The 17,209-nt window shown below is 35.2% G+C and overlaps 1 protein-coding gene across 8 annotated transcripts in view; it reads right to left on the reverse strand.

The window, feature by feature from the left end:
* The window catches only part of NBEA (neurobeachin), a 786,519-nt gene that overhangs the window by 564,596 nt on the left and 204,714 nt on the right, over positions 1 to 17,209 (reverse strand). For all 8 annotated transcript variants that reach the window (XM_033235426.1, XM_033235381.1, XM_033235435.1 and 5 more), the window contains 6 exons: positions 10,149 to 10,230; positions 9,799 to 9,922; positions 8,739 to 8,931; positions 6,067 to 7,083; positions 4,142 to 4,359; positions 1,562 to 1,715 (listed from right to left, as the gene is read on the reverse strand). In XM_033235426.1, the coding sequence (XP_033091317.1) occupies positions 1,562 to 1,715; positions 4,142 to 4,359; positions 6,067 to 7,083; positions 8,739 to 8,931; positions 9,799 to 9,922; positions 10,149 to 10,230 (1,788 nt within the window). The remainder of the gene's footprint in view (positions 1 to 1,561; positions 1,716 to 4,141; positions 4,360 to 6,066; positions 7,084 to 8,738; positions 8,932 to 9,798; positions 9,923 to 10,148; positions 10,231 to 17,209) is intronic.

The raw sequence follows: 17,209 nt of genomic DNA on the forward strand, positions 1-17,209 counted from the left end.
TTTATAAAACATAAAATGTAATTTATATAATCAAGAAAAATGTCACAAAGAAAGTATTGATTTATTCGGTCTTCAATATATATAAAAAAAAAAAAGTTGGCCAGGAGGGGTGGCTCATGCCTATAATCCCTGCACTTTGGGAGGTCGAGACAGGCAGATCATTTGAGGTCAGGAGTTTGAAAGAAGCCTGGCCAATATGGTGAAACCCCATCTCTACTAAAAACACAAAAATTAGCTGGGTGTGGTGGTGTACACCTGTAATCCCAGCTACTTGGGAGGCTGAGGCAGCAGAATTGCTTGAACCCAGGAGGCGGATGTTGCAATGAGCTGAGATCGCCCTACTGTACTCCAGCCTGGGTCACAGAATGATACTCTGTCCAAAAAAAAAAGGAAAACAGAAGAAAAAAATGCCCTCTATGTCTCACTATTAGAAAGCATTTTAAAAATCATACGTAACTCTCAACTTACCAGAATTTGGTATAAATCACCAGCGGAAAAGAGAGATGAAAGAAAAGGAGTGGTATATGTATATCTGTACTCTTCACACACCATCAACCATTTATACTGTTCTTTCTAGCTCCATTTTCTTGGTTCAGCTGCTAATTTGATTAAGGCCCTACTGGTGACTTGCTCTGTTGCATTCCTCCTTCTGAACTGGAATGCTTCCCTTTGTGGACTTCTTGAGCAAAATCATGAATAAAATAGAAGAGTAAAATCTGGGGAAAGTGTGTGAGGATATAGCCTGTGGCTGCTAATGTTGAAGTTTCAATGCTGCTCTGGTGATGGTGGTGGCATTGACAAAAGGACAGTAAGAAAAAGAGTCATATAGAAAAACTTGTTAATGATGAAATAAACTTAGAGATCAACTTGGAAACAGTGTCTCACCAACTAACAGACATCTTAGTAAAATGAAAGATTTCCCTCTGGCAAGGTAAACTTTCTAAGCTTTAAGGATGAGTTTCCATACGGCAACAAGAACATGGGTGATATGGGAAGCAAATTTCTATATTCTTTCCCATTGAGCAAGTAGCTATGGAGTCTGCCTCGATATGAATCAAAGATTTTGTTTTTAATGACAACCAAAATATAAAGTTAACATTGACCTATTATATTTTAAATGACATACACAATTAACATTAAATGCCTTTAAAATGTATTAACACATTTCACTGTTTAATATAGAAACAAATCAAGATAAGGCTAGATTTTGTAAATTAAATGTTGCATCAGTAAATAAATGAAAATGTTAAATAACAAGGATTTTAAGAGTTTATTTATACTATAGAATTGAAGAGAGATGTAATATCTCTGATGAAGAATGCAATATTCTTCTGATGAAGCATTTATTCATCAGAATTACCAGAGAAATATTTTCATAAGCACACATAGCTGGAACCCAACACTGATCAACAGAAGTGGTGGAAACAGAAATTTATATGGTTAAAAAGTTCCCTAAAAAGTACAGGTCCGTTTAAAATCTGTTTACAGCCTAGACCACCACTGAAATACTCAAGTCATGTAATTATAAAATATAACCACTAGATGGAGGCAAAGTACTTACAGTTGGTGATGTAGCAGCAGAGAGCAAAGGTAAAATTCCTCCACAAGCAATGATGATGTTGTCTACCATTTGGGAAATGAGGTGAATTGTGTTATGTACAAAAATAATATTTTCATTGCTATTGACAAAATCCATTACAGACTTTGTGGAATGGCTACAATACAGAAAACAGAAATGAGTATGTATTTGGCTTACTTCAATGAAAAGCTTAGACAATTTACTTAGAATAACAAGTGAAAAATTATAGAATTGTAGGAGCTAGCCATATTTAAAATTAAATTATTATAAAATAAAGCGATTTATAATTAAGATATCATATTACCAAAAACTAAGCATTCATCTCCACAGAATTTTGTTGTGTCCAAGTATATTAACTCATTATTATTATTATTATTTTGCTTGAAAAATATAGAACTAAACTCTAAGACATATGACTGACTCAATAAATTTGGCTAAAAATATTTATGTTGCCAAATCTGATTGTTTTTTGTTGAAAGGCAGAATCTTTTAAATATAAAAAGTATGTCTAATGTTAAAAATAATATGGAAACTCCAAATATAACCAATTCAAAATTTTCATACCTATAAATAAAATTTGAAACTGAAACCCTAAAAATTTAACTGCAAGTTTTACTTTGTAGGCAGTTTCAATGTGTCACACCATCAGTGACTTCAGCCCCACCTGTGACTAGTCACATTGAAAATGTGTACTGTTAAAGAAGTGACATGAGAGGGGAATATGAACAAATCAGTACAAATTCAAGAACTTATTTAATAAGAAAAGCAACAAAATCTCAAACTAAGTTGGTAGTACAGTGTTTCCATACAAAACACACAATGTAGATGTCAAAAAAATACACTGCTTTTGTTTGGTGTCAGTCAAGAATATAATTTTTTTTTTTTCTTTTTGAGACAGGATCTCTGCTGTTGCCCAGGCTAGAGTGCAGTGGTGGGATCATGGCTCACTGCAGCCTCAACCTCCCTGGGCCCAGGAGATTCCCGAGTAGCTGGGACTACAGGTGGACACCACCACGCCTAGCTAATGTTTCTAGAAACAGGGTCTTGCCCTGGTCTCGAAATCCTGAGCTCCAGCTATCCTCCCGCCTTGGCCTCCCAAAGTGCTGGGATACAGGCGTGAGCCACCACACCTGGCCTGAACTGTTTTTTAACGGGAAAAAAAAATAAGATTAAAAAAATAAATTACTACATGGTCAAAATTAAGTCAATAATTCTAACCCTTTTAGAGTTGTGAATTATTATCTATCACTGTGTATCTTAAATTTCAAGATGTTTCTCCCTGTCCTAAAAATAAAGTGCTACCTTTAAAAAATTTATATGTTCTTAAATTCTACTTGGGTAATTTCATGAGAGCCCATCAAAGAAAACAAAAACACAAGAGTAGGGGTGGATGGAAAAAAAGCTGAGTATCACTCACTTGGAGGCTACTGATATTATAATTATTAAATTACATAATTTATCTCCATACATTGGTCTTCATGTTAATAGTAACGTATTTCACGGTATTTAGGTTTCCTTAGTTACCATCTCTAGGTAATTTATCATATAATAATTAGCAATGAAAATATACGAGTAGTATAAGAACAAATTGATCAAATAAAATCAAAATTAAAATCTTTCTATGGCAGACTTTATTGACGTCTTCACAACAGTCATAACTTTTTCCCTGCTAACACACATTTTATATTTTGTTCTATTATTGAGCTTGATTGGGTATAGGAAAGACTAGCCTCACCCTAGTTACTAGTTAATTAACCAGTATTAGTCCCTAAAAACCAGTCATTACAATCCCATTTGCTTTTTCTGGTGATTAATTTTGAAAGAGGATGTCATCTTGCTGGCTCATGAGACATAAGGGGGAAATTTCTTGAGGGGCTTCTTTTTAAAAAAAAAAGAAGAAAAGAGGAGAATAAAAAGAGAAAGTGAAAGACGAGAGAGAAGAAGAGGAGGCAGAGGAAAAACAGGAAGAAGAGGAAGGAAGAAGAGTCATCTCTGCCTTTTAATTTGGGCAAGTTTCTCATGATGAATTGATGTTGGGAGTTGAAGCAGCCACTTGGAATCCTAAAAGGAAAACGAGGAGAAGCACAGAAGCCGACATTCCTAAGAATGTTGTGCTAGATCATTTAAGTTGCCCTTGTTACTTATATCCGTCAAATTCCGAATTGTATTCACGCCTATGTGAATTATATGCTGTGATAATTAATTGGTTGCACGTTTACTATTAAAAAATTAAATTGAACATTTAGAAAGGCAATGGTTTAATTTATGTAGATGTGTTGTCTTTAAGTTATTATCTTTGAACTGATATCCACTAACTGCTCAAATACTACGGGCTCCGAATACACATGTCACAGAGTGATTTTAAACTTTAAACAGTATGTATTATAATATCATCACTAATAAATTTAGTACATGGTATTAATTTAAACAGGAAACAAGAAAAATGTGGAAATTCCTTTAATCAAGGCAGATTCTTGGTTTTGTCAAGTCTCTTTAAAATAGAACAGGCAACGGCAAATTTTAAATATTTGCTTTTAATTTATAAAAAAGAAATATTTCTACCTCCTCCAGACATGTACGTCAGTTTCTAATGCAAACAGCAAATCAGTGAGAAGCCGCTGGTGCATTGGAGACCATTTAAACTCAGGAATACGAAACATTGTAGTCCGTGGACCTGGGCTAAACTGGCGCCGCTGTTCTTCAGTCATTGGCATTCCTCGAAATCCTAAATCAACTCGGAGATCTCGGTCTTGTTGAGTGATAGACCGACCCTGCACAGCCTAAAGAAGGAAAAGGTGAACTTTTGTGGAATACAAAAGAAATGCCTTACTTCAAAATGAAACTGTGAGCATAGTAAAGTGAACAATGCTTTAATGCTTTAGCATATGACTTTAGTAGTTTAATATATTTCACAAATATTATTCACCTGGTAACTCCTTGCACAGGAAACTTTCTGGGCTGAAGTCTCCACTATTGCTTTTACTTTACTATTGCAGAAACTAGGCAAGATAATCAAATACCTAAAGCTAACACCAAAGTTCATACTGAAAACCAGATCCTCTTTACCCCATTAAGAGTCTTTAAATTAGACCACATCACTTCCTTACTGAAGTGAGCATATACAAAGTGAAGTATACTGGATATATGTCATCAACTAATTGTAACTAAAGCACACGATTAGAAAAAATATTACTTGAACAGTTTCAAGTAATATTTAACTTTAAAATCTGTTTCACTTATAATACTTCAATTCAAAAACACAAATGCATTTGGTAAGTTAGAACACAAACCAGAAAAATGTCTATAAACTCCAAATGTAAAACAGGCAAGCCTTTGTTCAATAAACAATGCATGATGTTCTCCTTTATTTTACATCTGTATCTAATTCAGTATTCTCATTTCCTGCCAATTATCACTACAACGCAACTGCCACAAAAAATGGAAATTGGCAGTTACAGAAAAAATAAAAATACTTTCCCCACACACATGATATATCTTTAAGGATTCTTACTGGAGTACAAAGACACAAGACAGGCATGGTTTACTCCTCATAGTATAGCCCTAATGGAAACACATTCAATGTATCTTCAATGACATTAAAAGGCAAGTGGGACACCCAGAGGATAACAAAACCCAAGTCATTAATAGGAAAAGTATTCTTATTTCTTAAACTCTTAACCATAAGGTATTATTTATCCTAGAGTGTAAAGAAGTAGTCATAACTCAAAGCTCAACAATTAAAATCCGTATCAGAAAACATCATCTGTTTTTAGCTTTATTCCAGCAAGGTCAAAACTGAAGCACTAACATTTCCTAACAACCAGACCTAAGAGTCTTTAATTGTCTTATAACAAAGTCCTATTCATGTGGTTGTACAGAAAATTCTCACTGCTAATAATTCTAATTTTTCTCAGCCATATTACCTACCTCACAGGGTTCTTGTGAGGATTAAATCTGAAAACATATAGCACAGTGCCTGGAACATAGTAGGCACTGGATAAATAACAGTTCCCTGTTCCCTTCCCCTTCATTTATCAGTTCAATCTGGGCTCCAAATCCTCTTTTCTATAATCCACAGAACAGGGTTGGGCCTGAAGCTTAAAAGGTTAAAATTAATCAAGTATTCAGAATGAAGATCTTGAGTTCAAAATGTGTAAATGTGGTCACAGAGTTTAAAATGTTAGAACTGGCAGAGACCTTAGTCATCCTTTAGTACAACCTCTTGTGCTATATAAGGAAACTTAGGCCCAGAGAGGCTGAGCAAAGTTACACAGAAGAATGTGGCAGAGTTGGAAATATACTTGAGATATTTTTAATTTCTTATATACATGAAATTATACCACACTATTTCATTCCATAAATTACTATTATACTATAATTCAATACAAACAGGAAGTACCTGATAAGAAAGTACTCCGTTCTGGTGCTAACAACTCTATCTATTCAATGCATTTTTTTATTTCTAGAACTCATATAAGGTAGCTTACTTGTGTCGTGGTAGTTGTTTGGATTTTTCGGATTTCTTTTCCTGATTCTTTGCCATCGTCAGACCTTTCAGTATCTGAAATTATACTTCCTGCATCAATATTTGGTACAATTTTGCTACTAGAAGACTCAGTTTCCAGAGTTGTAGCAGTCATTTCAGCATACTCAAGCCCCTTAGTTGATGATGCTAAGTCTCTTTCAGAAATACTGCTCATTCCATCTGAAGTTGTATGGATTTTGAACTCTTTTTCTTCTATTATACTAGATGTACAAGTTAAGTCTACACTACCAGTCATGTGAGCAAGCAATCCAAGATCATCACTAACACCAAGATGTACTTGTGTGTCCTGAATATTTGGAATAATGTGATTGCTAGAAAGTTCAGGAAGTAGTTTTTCTTCCTGTTTGGGTATTTTATCAAAGAGAAATGATGTACTACTATTGGGAAGGTCTTCTTTCTCATCTGCTAATGTTATCAACGGACCATTATCCTTTTCTTCATTTTTTTTAATGATACCAACACTTCCATGTACATTGTTCTGGAGTTTCTCAACAGCAGCACTATATACATTATCCAACAGAGATTCAACCTCCACAAGGGCACCATTCTCTCCACCTACTAAAGTCTCTGGTGATAAATCCATATCATCGAGCTTTACTTCTGTGGCTTCCACTTTCTCTGCTTTTATGTCTACTAAAAGATCATGTACTTCCACATGTACACCACTTCCTGGTCTATCTGAATTTCCAAGAATATCATCTGACACTTTTGTTGACATGAGTAAGTCTCGAGTATCTGTGCTGACAGGGTAATCGGTCTCACTTTCTGGGCTCTGGCTTTGTGAAAGATCTTCTATCTCTCGAATTTCCATTCCACCTTTTGCTCCCGTTGTTTGTGATGAAAGACCAGAGATGGTGCTCACATTCCCTTTCTTTCCTTTTTTAATGTTTTCCTCTTCTTGTCTTTGATATTCTTCATACATTTTGGCTAGGTATTCCTTATGAGCTTCATAAGTGACCTTAGGAATAAGTAAAGAAAACATTAAGGCATTTTGTACATATCAAAAAGAAAAAAATAAATAATACAAATTAAACTGTGGAAATAGAAAAATCATGTCAGAAATTTTAAGACTTCAAAGCTGGCACTTGTTAATCCTAAAGCAAGTGTGCTTAGTTTTATTAAGGAACTGGAAATAATCAACAAATACAGCTATATATGATTTATTATAAGGATTGCCAAAATCACACAGATAACTCAGCAATATTAAAAGTTATTTTCTTTTAGGCTGAGTATTTCAATGTTACTCAAACCTAATATGCCAGTTAACTTTCACATACTTATGTAAGCTTAAACAGAGAATAAACAGCTATAATATACAACATTCAAAGTACTATTACTATGTTTGTTTTCACCATCTATTGCTCATATGTGCACCTGTCCCAACAACTGAAGTTAAAACATTCACACATATCATTAAATATATAAATTTACAAGCTGTTAAAACATGATAGTTTTATTCTTATATAAGCTGCTCTGAATTTGTTACTTTACTTAGGCTTCTTTATTAATAATCAGAATCCTTTTTTTACACAAAGACCTGCAATGTCTTTTTCTTTGCTATTTTCAAATTTGTTGAAGCAATGATAAATCTGAGGCATCACTATATTACAAAATGTAAATTTATAATAGAAACAAAAGCTTTTCTAATATTTTTTAAAGTTCATAGTCTTCCTCTTATAGACATAGGTGCTATTAATGTATATTTAAATAAGTTAACAGAATTTTAGATTGGGGGAACCATCCTTTAAAGAATATCTCATAATACAAAAATCTCCTTAATTTTACAGAAGAAGAATGCAAGTCCCAAAAGTGGGGGTTGGTAACATATGGCCCATGGGACAAATCTGCTTATCATCTCTTTTGGTGAATAAAGGTTTATTCAAAACCATGATAATTCATTTATATTATGTATTGTCTTTCTCTAACTCGTGTTCAACAAGACTAAATGAGTCTTCTAAAATCACAAAACTCAATTATGGCACAGACTAAATTAAAAACTGTACTTTTGACACCCATGCTTCTTCTATAACACTTCACGATGAGATATCCTAACTCTGAATTTCCAGAATCTAATGTGTATATACTTGTATACTTTAACTCACTATTTCATTTTACCAAAAATCAAATAATACTTAAAATACAGACATACAGATTTTTAAGATTAAAAATAAAGAAAAGATAGTGCAATTAAAATACCACTAAACTTAAACACTTTAAATGTATTTATGATTCACTTGGAAATAAAAAAAGCTGACTTCTTAAAAAAAGTCTTAAAAAGTATATTTCAGAGACTATTTCATGAAATAGTCTTCCAAGAACCAGTTAAAAGAGCAAGTGGCTCAGATTAAAGTTCTCAGATTTGCTATAAAACAGATGTAGGTCATCTTTGGGTATAAAACTCCTAATTTATAAATTTGGGATTTGAATTAATTCATCTATAAGCCACTTCCAAGTTCTAACAGTCTATGAACAGTGAGGAAAAAAATACAAAACTGAGATACAGGAATCTGTCAAAACCTAACATGCCCACAAGATGGCACCAGATGCATATCTGTAGCCGTTTAATCCACCGCAATAACTCTGATATTAAAATGTTAAATCTTGGAATGTTACCTTGGAATGGGCTATTGACAGCGTATCCACCCAGACTCTCCAGCCTCCCCATTCATATTTTATTGCATGATACAAAAGGATCCGGAAGATATTGTAGACCATTTCAGTAATCTTCTGCTCCTCAGAATTTTTAGGATTGATATAGCCAAGAGAAAACATCCAATCCTGCCACACTGAACACTGCAATAAGCATCTTGGGAGAAAAAAAAATTGATCTCATTAAAAATATCCAAATTAAGTTAGAATTTACTATTTCGAAACTTTGATAAATAAAATAGTGAAAATATGATCTGACCTCAGTAAAGTAAGGTGTACAGTCATGCTGCACATTATATATTCTGTAATTGGAATGACTTTCTCTTATTTCTCTACCAGGAAAAATCCTATTTGTCATTCAAAATCACTTTCCTAACTTTCACAGTCAGATTTACTTATTGCTTCTCTACTTTCTTACCACCTTTAGCACTCACAATGTATTTAACACATTATGCATTAATCATTGCTTTATAGTTTTCTTTCCCACTGGAATGTACCGAGACTGTGTACTAAGACTACCTTGTGTAGCACTGGGTCTTACCCTGAACACAATAGGCACTCAGTCAATATTTGTTAAATTATAGATTCAGGCAATGACGACCCCAGAGTTCATGGCCTCAGACTCTACCCCACGTTCTAGCTAACTAGCTTAAAAATGCACAACAATCAGCCATAAGAAAAATGGGGTGGAAAGCATAGACAAAAATGAAAAATCCAACACAATTACAACGGAAAGTTCTATTGGTGATAGATAGGTACCACTAAAAGGGATATTACATTTTAAATAAGTGTTTGTTTATATGTATATTCATATATACAATTAAAATATAATATCCATATAACAAAATAAAAACAATATAAAAATAAATAGAAGTATACTGAATACATCAAAGAAACATAATATGTCTTTTCTGATGATTAAAAGCATTTAGCAATATGGAAAAGATTTGAAATGAATTGAAATTCTAAGAGAGAAAATATTAATTATGGAATAAAGTGTTGTTATAGTACCCAAACTGCTTACCTTCTATTTTCACGGCTGTTACTGAAAAGTTTTATCATATCAGATAAAAATAAACGACGAACTTCCATCAGCTCTGCACTTGGTGTAGAGTTTTTTAACAAAGTTGCCACCACTTTAAGAATCACTGTAAACAAAGAAAAAAACTTAAAGATTTATAACCATATCCTATGCTCAACTCAAAACATATTACTGACTTTCAAATAAATACGTAGCACTATATAAGGTGAGTTAAAACTGTCATGAACTAGGTAAACACCATAATGATTTAAGGGGTTAGGAAAAGTTTTGATTTAGTCTCATATGTTGCCATGCGCCGACCCCAATACAATAAAGAACTGCCATTTGCTCACTTGGATTCTGAATTTTCACTGTAGAATCTGGGTCTGGATGTGGTTTGTGTACGACCTGAGTACATACTTGCTCTGTCAAGATCTGAAAGATGAAGAATTTGAACTTCATTTATAAAACAAGTTAAATCACAATTGTAAAATAAAGATATACAATGAACCCGTAAAAGAAATATCAATGCAGTCCAAACCAAAAGAAACATCTCTTCTAAAGGAACTTTTTATTTTTTTCTTTCTTTTGAGATGGAGTTTCACTCCTGTCGCCCAGGTTGGAGTGCAATGGTGCAATCTCGGCTCACTTCAATCTCCATCTCCACCTCATGGGTTCAACTGATTCTCTTGCTTCAGCCTCCCAAATAGCTGGGATTACAGGCATGTGCCACCACGTCTGGCTAATTCTTTGTATTTTTAGTAGAGACAGGGTTTCACCATGTTGATCAGGCTGGTCTCGAGCTCCTGACCTCAGATGATCCACCTGCCTCAGCCTCCCAAAGTGCTGGGATTACAGGTGTGAGCCACCGTGCCCAGCCCTAAAGGGACTTTTTAATGAATTCCATATACTTCTAAACTCTTTAACTCTGTATTTACCCAAATTTTATTTGTTATTTATACATACAAAACCAGAACCAGTATCTATAGAAGTAAAGATTAATTAGGGGCCGGGCGCGGTGGCTCAAGCCTGTAATCCCAGCACTTTGGGAGGCCGAGACGGGCGGATCACGAGGTCAGGAGATCGAGACCATCCTGGCTAACACGGTGAAACCCGTCTCTACTAAAAAAATACAAAAAATTAGCCGGGCGAGATGGCGGGCGCCTGTAGTCCCAGCTACTCGGGAGGCTGAGGCGAGAGAATGGCGTAAACCCGGAGGCGGAGCTTGCAGTGAGCTGAGATCCGGCCACTGCACTCCAGCCTGGGCGACAGAGCGAGACTCCGTCTCAAAAAAAAAAAAAAAAAAAAGATTAATTAGGAAATTCATGAATTTATTGTTCAAAATGCCTTTTCAGTATTCATAAAATTATTTATGAACTTTTTTTTTTTTTTTGGAGACAGAATCTCACTGTGGTATGCAGCCTGGCTGCAGTGGCACAATCATGGCTCATTGCAGCCTCCAACTCCTGGACTCAAGCGATCCTCCTACCTAAGTCTCCCAAGTAGCTGGGACTACAGGTTCATGCCACCACACTCAGCTAATTCTTTCTTTCTTTCTTTCTTTTTTTGTAAAGATGGGGTATCACTTTATTGCCCAGGCTGGTCTTGAATTGCTGGGCTCCTGCGATCCTACTGCTTCAGCTTCTCAAAGTGCTGAGATTAAACGCATGAGCCACCACATCTGGCCCCACTTCAGTAAGTGTGACAAGGGAAAGGTCTTCCTAACAACGTGGCTCGTTGTCATTTACTAATGAGTTTTTCAAATTATTTCTTTTAAATACAAAAAACAGTTGACCAAATAAAGGAAAGAGAAAATTCTAAAACATTTACTAACTTTCCCACTAAAATGTGGGAGCAGGATTTTGAACATCATCTTCACTGTTATATTTCTAGTAATCAGCACCAATGCCTGACACACACCAGCACTAAGTAAATATTTGTTAAATTAAAGAATTAACTTAATTATATATCAATAATATATGTATGACTGCTCACTGTATTTTAGGCTTGAGTTTGTGTTTACCTCTTACATAAACCCAATGAGGTTATATTTAATAAAGATATCATTTTATATCTATGATTTAATTTCCTGTTTAGCTTTAACATGGCAAATTCTGAATAAACAGTTAGACCTAAGTACAAAAACTGCTGCAAAACCACCATTAGTTGAAAGGCCAATTGAACACAGCTGTCTTGTTGAAGCTGAAGATGGAAAAAGCAAACTGAGGGAGAGAGACGGTCTCTTCTGATGAGAAAAGGACTATGACATCCAGAGGTCTCATTTTCCTACCTCTTCTGCTCAGACTAAGACAGGACATTTTCATATTAGGAATGTTCATAAAAAAGATACTGACCAGAAATAAAAACTGACCTACTCTATTAAATAATATAGCATTTAATTACCCTCATTCCCCTCATTCTCATATACTTATGATGAAACTAAACATTTCCTTGTTAAAACTAAACAGTGTTTCACAACTTTCTACACAAAGGATCCCACACATGCACTCCTAATCAAATGGAGTTGACATGAGATAAAATTTATTTGAAAACCATATACTAAAGAACAATCACTTATTGCTTGGTATGTACCTATAAGGAGTTTTCACAACAACTTGCCCCAAAGACCCTGGTGTGTACCTATAGCCCAGTGGATGAGATCCAAGAAAATTGTGATTATAAATAAAGGATTCAAAATAACTTCAGACGAGCTTAAAAGAAACCAGGACCTACTCTTCCACGACAGTTAAAGTGTTTTCAACCAAAAGAGAGGAAATCACATTGCACAGGAAACAAAAGTGTCACCAGTTTTTATATTGTCTTTTTAAGTCCCTACTTTATCATCTAACAATGAAAAGAATAATTACCTTGCCTATCTAATAAAATTGCTAGGAAGATTAAATAAAGCTCCATATGTGAAAGTGTTTTGAAAACTATAACATATTGAAATATAAGGGTTTTTAAAATGACAAACATATATTCAGAAACTCAATTCAACATGTATTTATTAATATTCAGATATGTGCCCTCCCTCTGCTAAATGTTTGGAGACTGAAAATACATTGCTAGGTGCAACTTCACTTCTAGTAGCAATTTATTTAATTATTGTTCTAGAGGCAGGCATAAATGCATGCCCCTATTAGGTAACAAAACATGATAGACTATCATTAAGAACCTATGTAAGCTTAAAAAGGGAGAAAGGGAATAACGAGATATAAACAAAAAAAGATGAATTTAGACCCAAACATTTTAATGAAAGAGCAGGGATCAAGACGGGCCCCAAAGGTTTGACTGGATTGGTAAGAGATATGCATAGCAATCCCAAACACCCACTAAAACAAAACTGTACAGAGGTTCAGAGCTGGATATGGACATGAAAACCAATGTGTATTTAACACTTATAGCACATCTCAATTCATACCAGCCACATTTTAAGTGTTCAACAGCCACATGTCATCAGTGGCTAGAACACAGGTAATCAACAGGGAGGGAAACAATAATGAATCATAACTGTGGAGGTAACTTCATATGCTATTTACAGAGATACACCTGAGCCCAGCATTACACATTGAAATTTCATTTTATAAATGGAATTGTTTTGCAATTCATGTGTTACAGAACTTGAGGCTGAAGCAGGAGCTACTGAAGCTATCTTTCTGATGCACCTGCTCCCCAGCTTCATCATGCGTAAATTCTGTAGTATTAGTAGGCTCAACTTTTTGAGATGAGGTGGTTAAAAAAAAAAAAAGGCAAACTATTTTTTTTTTTTTTTTTTTTTTTGAGACGGAGGCTCACTGCAAGCTCCGCCTCCCGGGTTTACGCCATTCTCCTGCCTCAGCCTCCCGAGTAGCTGGGACTACAGGCGCCCGCCATGTCACCCGGCTAGTTTTTTGTATTTTTAGTAGAGACGGGGTTTCACCGTGTAGGCCAGGATGGTCTCGATCTCCTGACCTCGTGATCCACCCGTCTCAGCCTCCCAAAGTGCTGGGATTACAGGCTTGAGCCACCGCGCCCGGCCAAAAGGCAAACTATTAACCCTGCTGTTGCATCTAACTGCCACTGTATTTGGGTCAGAGAATCTTCACAGGTTTGGACAAGCCACCTAACTTTATGACTTTTTTTTTCTGTGAATAGAAAGTTTGACTAAGATGGTATCTAACATACTGTCTACCTCTGAGATTCTATAATTTCGAGAAAAAGTTTGATTATTAAGTACTTTCTTTTTTTTTTTTTGAGACGGAGTCTTGCTCTGTCGCCCAGGCTGGAGTGCAGTGGCACTATCTCGGCTCACTGCAAGCTCCACCTCCTGGGTTCACGCCATTCTCCTGCCTCAGCCTCCTGAGTAGCTGAGACTACAGGCACCTGCCACCACGCCCAGCTAATTTTTTCATATTTTTAGTAGAGACGGGGTTTCACCATATTAGCCAGGATGGTCTCGATCTCCTGACCTCGTGATCTGCCCACCTCAGCTTCCCAGAGTGCTGGGATTACAGGCGTGAGCCACCACGCCCGGCCTAAGTACTTAGTTTTAAAGTTGACTAACTTGCAAAATGATTGCATTCATAAATTGTTATATCCTTACAGAAACAGTTAATTTTAAAAATACATGTTTTTTGGTTAATTATTACTATAAGGAACAAAGCTCTCATTTACGTGATAAGATCTTACACTTGGCTCCTTGTGTCACCACTAGATGTTTAACTAAATTAAGGGAACAGTATGCAAAGAGAACCCATAAAGCAAAACTAGTATCACAATGAGGTAATGAAACAGATATTATTGTTGAGATTTACAAGTGTATTAAACATAAAAATCTACTCGCTTTGCCTGCAGGAAACATATTCTAAAATCAAACAACTCTTAAGTGTATTAGAGAGGGCTATAAATCATTAACAAAAGAAAAACATAATTACTCTTAATTTAGAGATGGAATAACAAAGCAAACCTAAAGATACAAATAGAATTTAAAACACAAGTTTTATAAATATTACAGTTCCTAAATAATATGTATATAAAATAGCTTTGAGTAATTTCAAAAAGAGGTCCACTAAAGTTAACTCACTTCTTAGTATATATTCTTCAGAATAAATTCACCTCAGAAAACTACAGAGGTAAATAATTTATTAATTTTTTTTTGGTTTTCAAAATAATCAAGATAGATTTTCACATCTTCACAACTTATACTATGTTATCTGACATGTCCTGCCAAAAATCCGATTTTGTGCTTTAATTTTTTTTTTTTTTGAGACAGAGTTTCACTCTTCTTGCCCAGGCTGGAGTGCAATGCTGTAATCTCAGCTCACTGCAACCTCCACCTCCTGGGTTCAAGCGATTCTCCTGCCTCAGCCTCCTGAGTAGCTGCGAATACAGGCATGCGCCACCATGTCTGGCTAATTTTGTATATTTAGTAGGATGGGGTTTCTCCATGTTGATCAGGCTGGTCTTGAACTCCCAACCTCAGGTGATCCGCCCACTTCGGCCTCCCAGAGTGTTGGGATTACAGGCATGAGCCACCGCGCCCGGCTGTGACTTAAAATTTATTGTTTATTATATTACAAGCATCTTATCAAATCAAACTTAAAATTTGTTTCAAAGATCACTATAACATAGTCTTTATCCTAATAAGACTTCAGAAAACATTAGTTAAAATTACAGATTTTTTTTGTTTTTTGAGCAAGAGTCTTGCTTTGTCGAACAGGCTGGAGTGCAGTAGAGCAATCTCAGCTCACTGCAACCTCTGCCTCCCAGGTTCAAGCTATTCTGCTTCAGCTTCCCGAGTAACTGGAATTAAAGGTGCACAGTACCATACACGGCTAAATTTTTTGTATTTTTAGTAGAGACTGGGTTTCACCACTTTGGCCAGGCTGATCTTAAACTCCTGACCTTAAGTGATCCACCCTGCTCGGCTTCCCAAAGTACTGGGATTACATACATGAGTCACTGTGCCCAGCCTCCTATTCTATTCTATTCTATTCTATTCTACTCTAAAATATCATTATCAACACCATAAGCTTGTTCTTTATTATTTCTGCACTTAACTTTACACATTCGTAGAGTTGTACTAATATTTATTTTGATGCATTGCTGAGATTAAGGTGATTTTCCCAAACTGAAAAAAGAAAATGAAGATTAAAAAAAATTTCAAACTCTGGATTATCAAACAACTAATTCTTGCTAAGAGTACAAAACTTGATTGACACTAACAAGATGAATTCAACCTAAACTGCAAGTCTGGAAGTAACTTCCTTTTTCAGTTAAATTTCCTCTACTATGTTAATACAAACTAAATTGATACCCATCACACAAGTTAATTTTTTTGCAACTAGATGAGACCCAGCAAAAGATGTAATGTTTAAGCTCTGGTGATCCAGAAACAGTAATCTACTGTCCTGTCATTCTAATAATACAATTCGGTTTGGCAGTAGTATTAAAGCTTATGTTGAAGACCCTTTCTGCTATTTTGTAGGATTAACAATGCTGACCAATCATTTATGATATTTCTCTTTTGGCACTTTGCACACTTACATTAACTTTTCTTTTTAGAATATGGGTTCATTATAAACTCAAAGTCCTTGAAAAATTATTTAAAGTAACCATAAACATTATTCTATTTGAAAAACATATATTATTACTAGGATTGATCAGAGGCCTGTAAGTTGGTTCCTTCATCGTTTCAGGAGCTCTGCCTCATCCCATATCCAGTATCAGAGAATTCAAACTTACCTTGAGTTTTCCTCATCTAAGACACTGGACCAGCAATGACTTGGCTTTGTTTTGTGTAGAGTATCACTAGAGACCAAAATCTGGATACTAGGAATACACAGAAGTATAGGTGGTGGGTAAAAACGCTGCTGTACTTGTGTTGAGTCACTTTTCAGGAAGACTAACAAAAATATATATATGTGTGTATACATGTATTCGAAATTTTCTTATTTAAAGGTTAGTATTACACAATGGTTTTTCAAATTCAACATATTATGTTATTATGCTACACTCTTGATATCAAGTTTCACTGACTACTCAGACTCTGTATTATGGATAAGAGGTCAAAATAAGCAGATGCTCAAAAATTCACGTAGGTAAAACAATGATTAAAAACTTACATAGGCATCATTGACCAAAGCAATTAGTAGGTTCAAAAAATCAAAAGATAAACACATGTTCATCAATATTAGGCAGTAGCTTTCAGAAGCCTAATCTGATATTGTAGCAGGTTTTGATTCAGAGGAGGACTTTAATGCTGTCAACTGAGGAGAGATTCTGACATTTTTGCATTATGCATATATATCATGCAACCTACCTACTTTATGATTATTTATTAGTGGCATGACATATAGCAAATTATTTAACCTGTGAGTCTTAATTTGTCTGTTTTAAAAAGCAATAAAAAATACCATTATCATAGGGTAGCTGT

This window comes from Trachypithecus francoisi, unplaced genomic scaffold (assembly GCF_009764315.1).
Source record: "Trachypithecus francoisi isolate TF-2019V2 unplaced genomic scaffold, Tfra_2.0 Contig01461, whole genome shotgun sequence".
Taxonomy (NCBI): Eukaryota; Metazoa; Chordata; class Mammalia; order Primates; family Cercopithecidae; genus Trachypithecus; species Trachypithecus francoisi.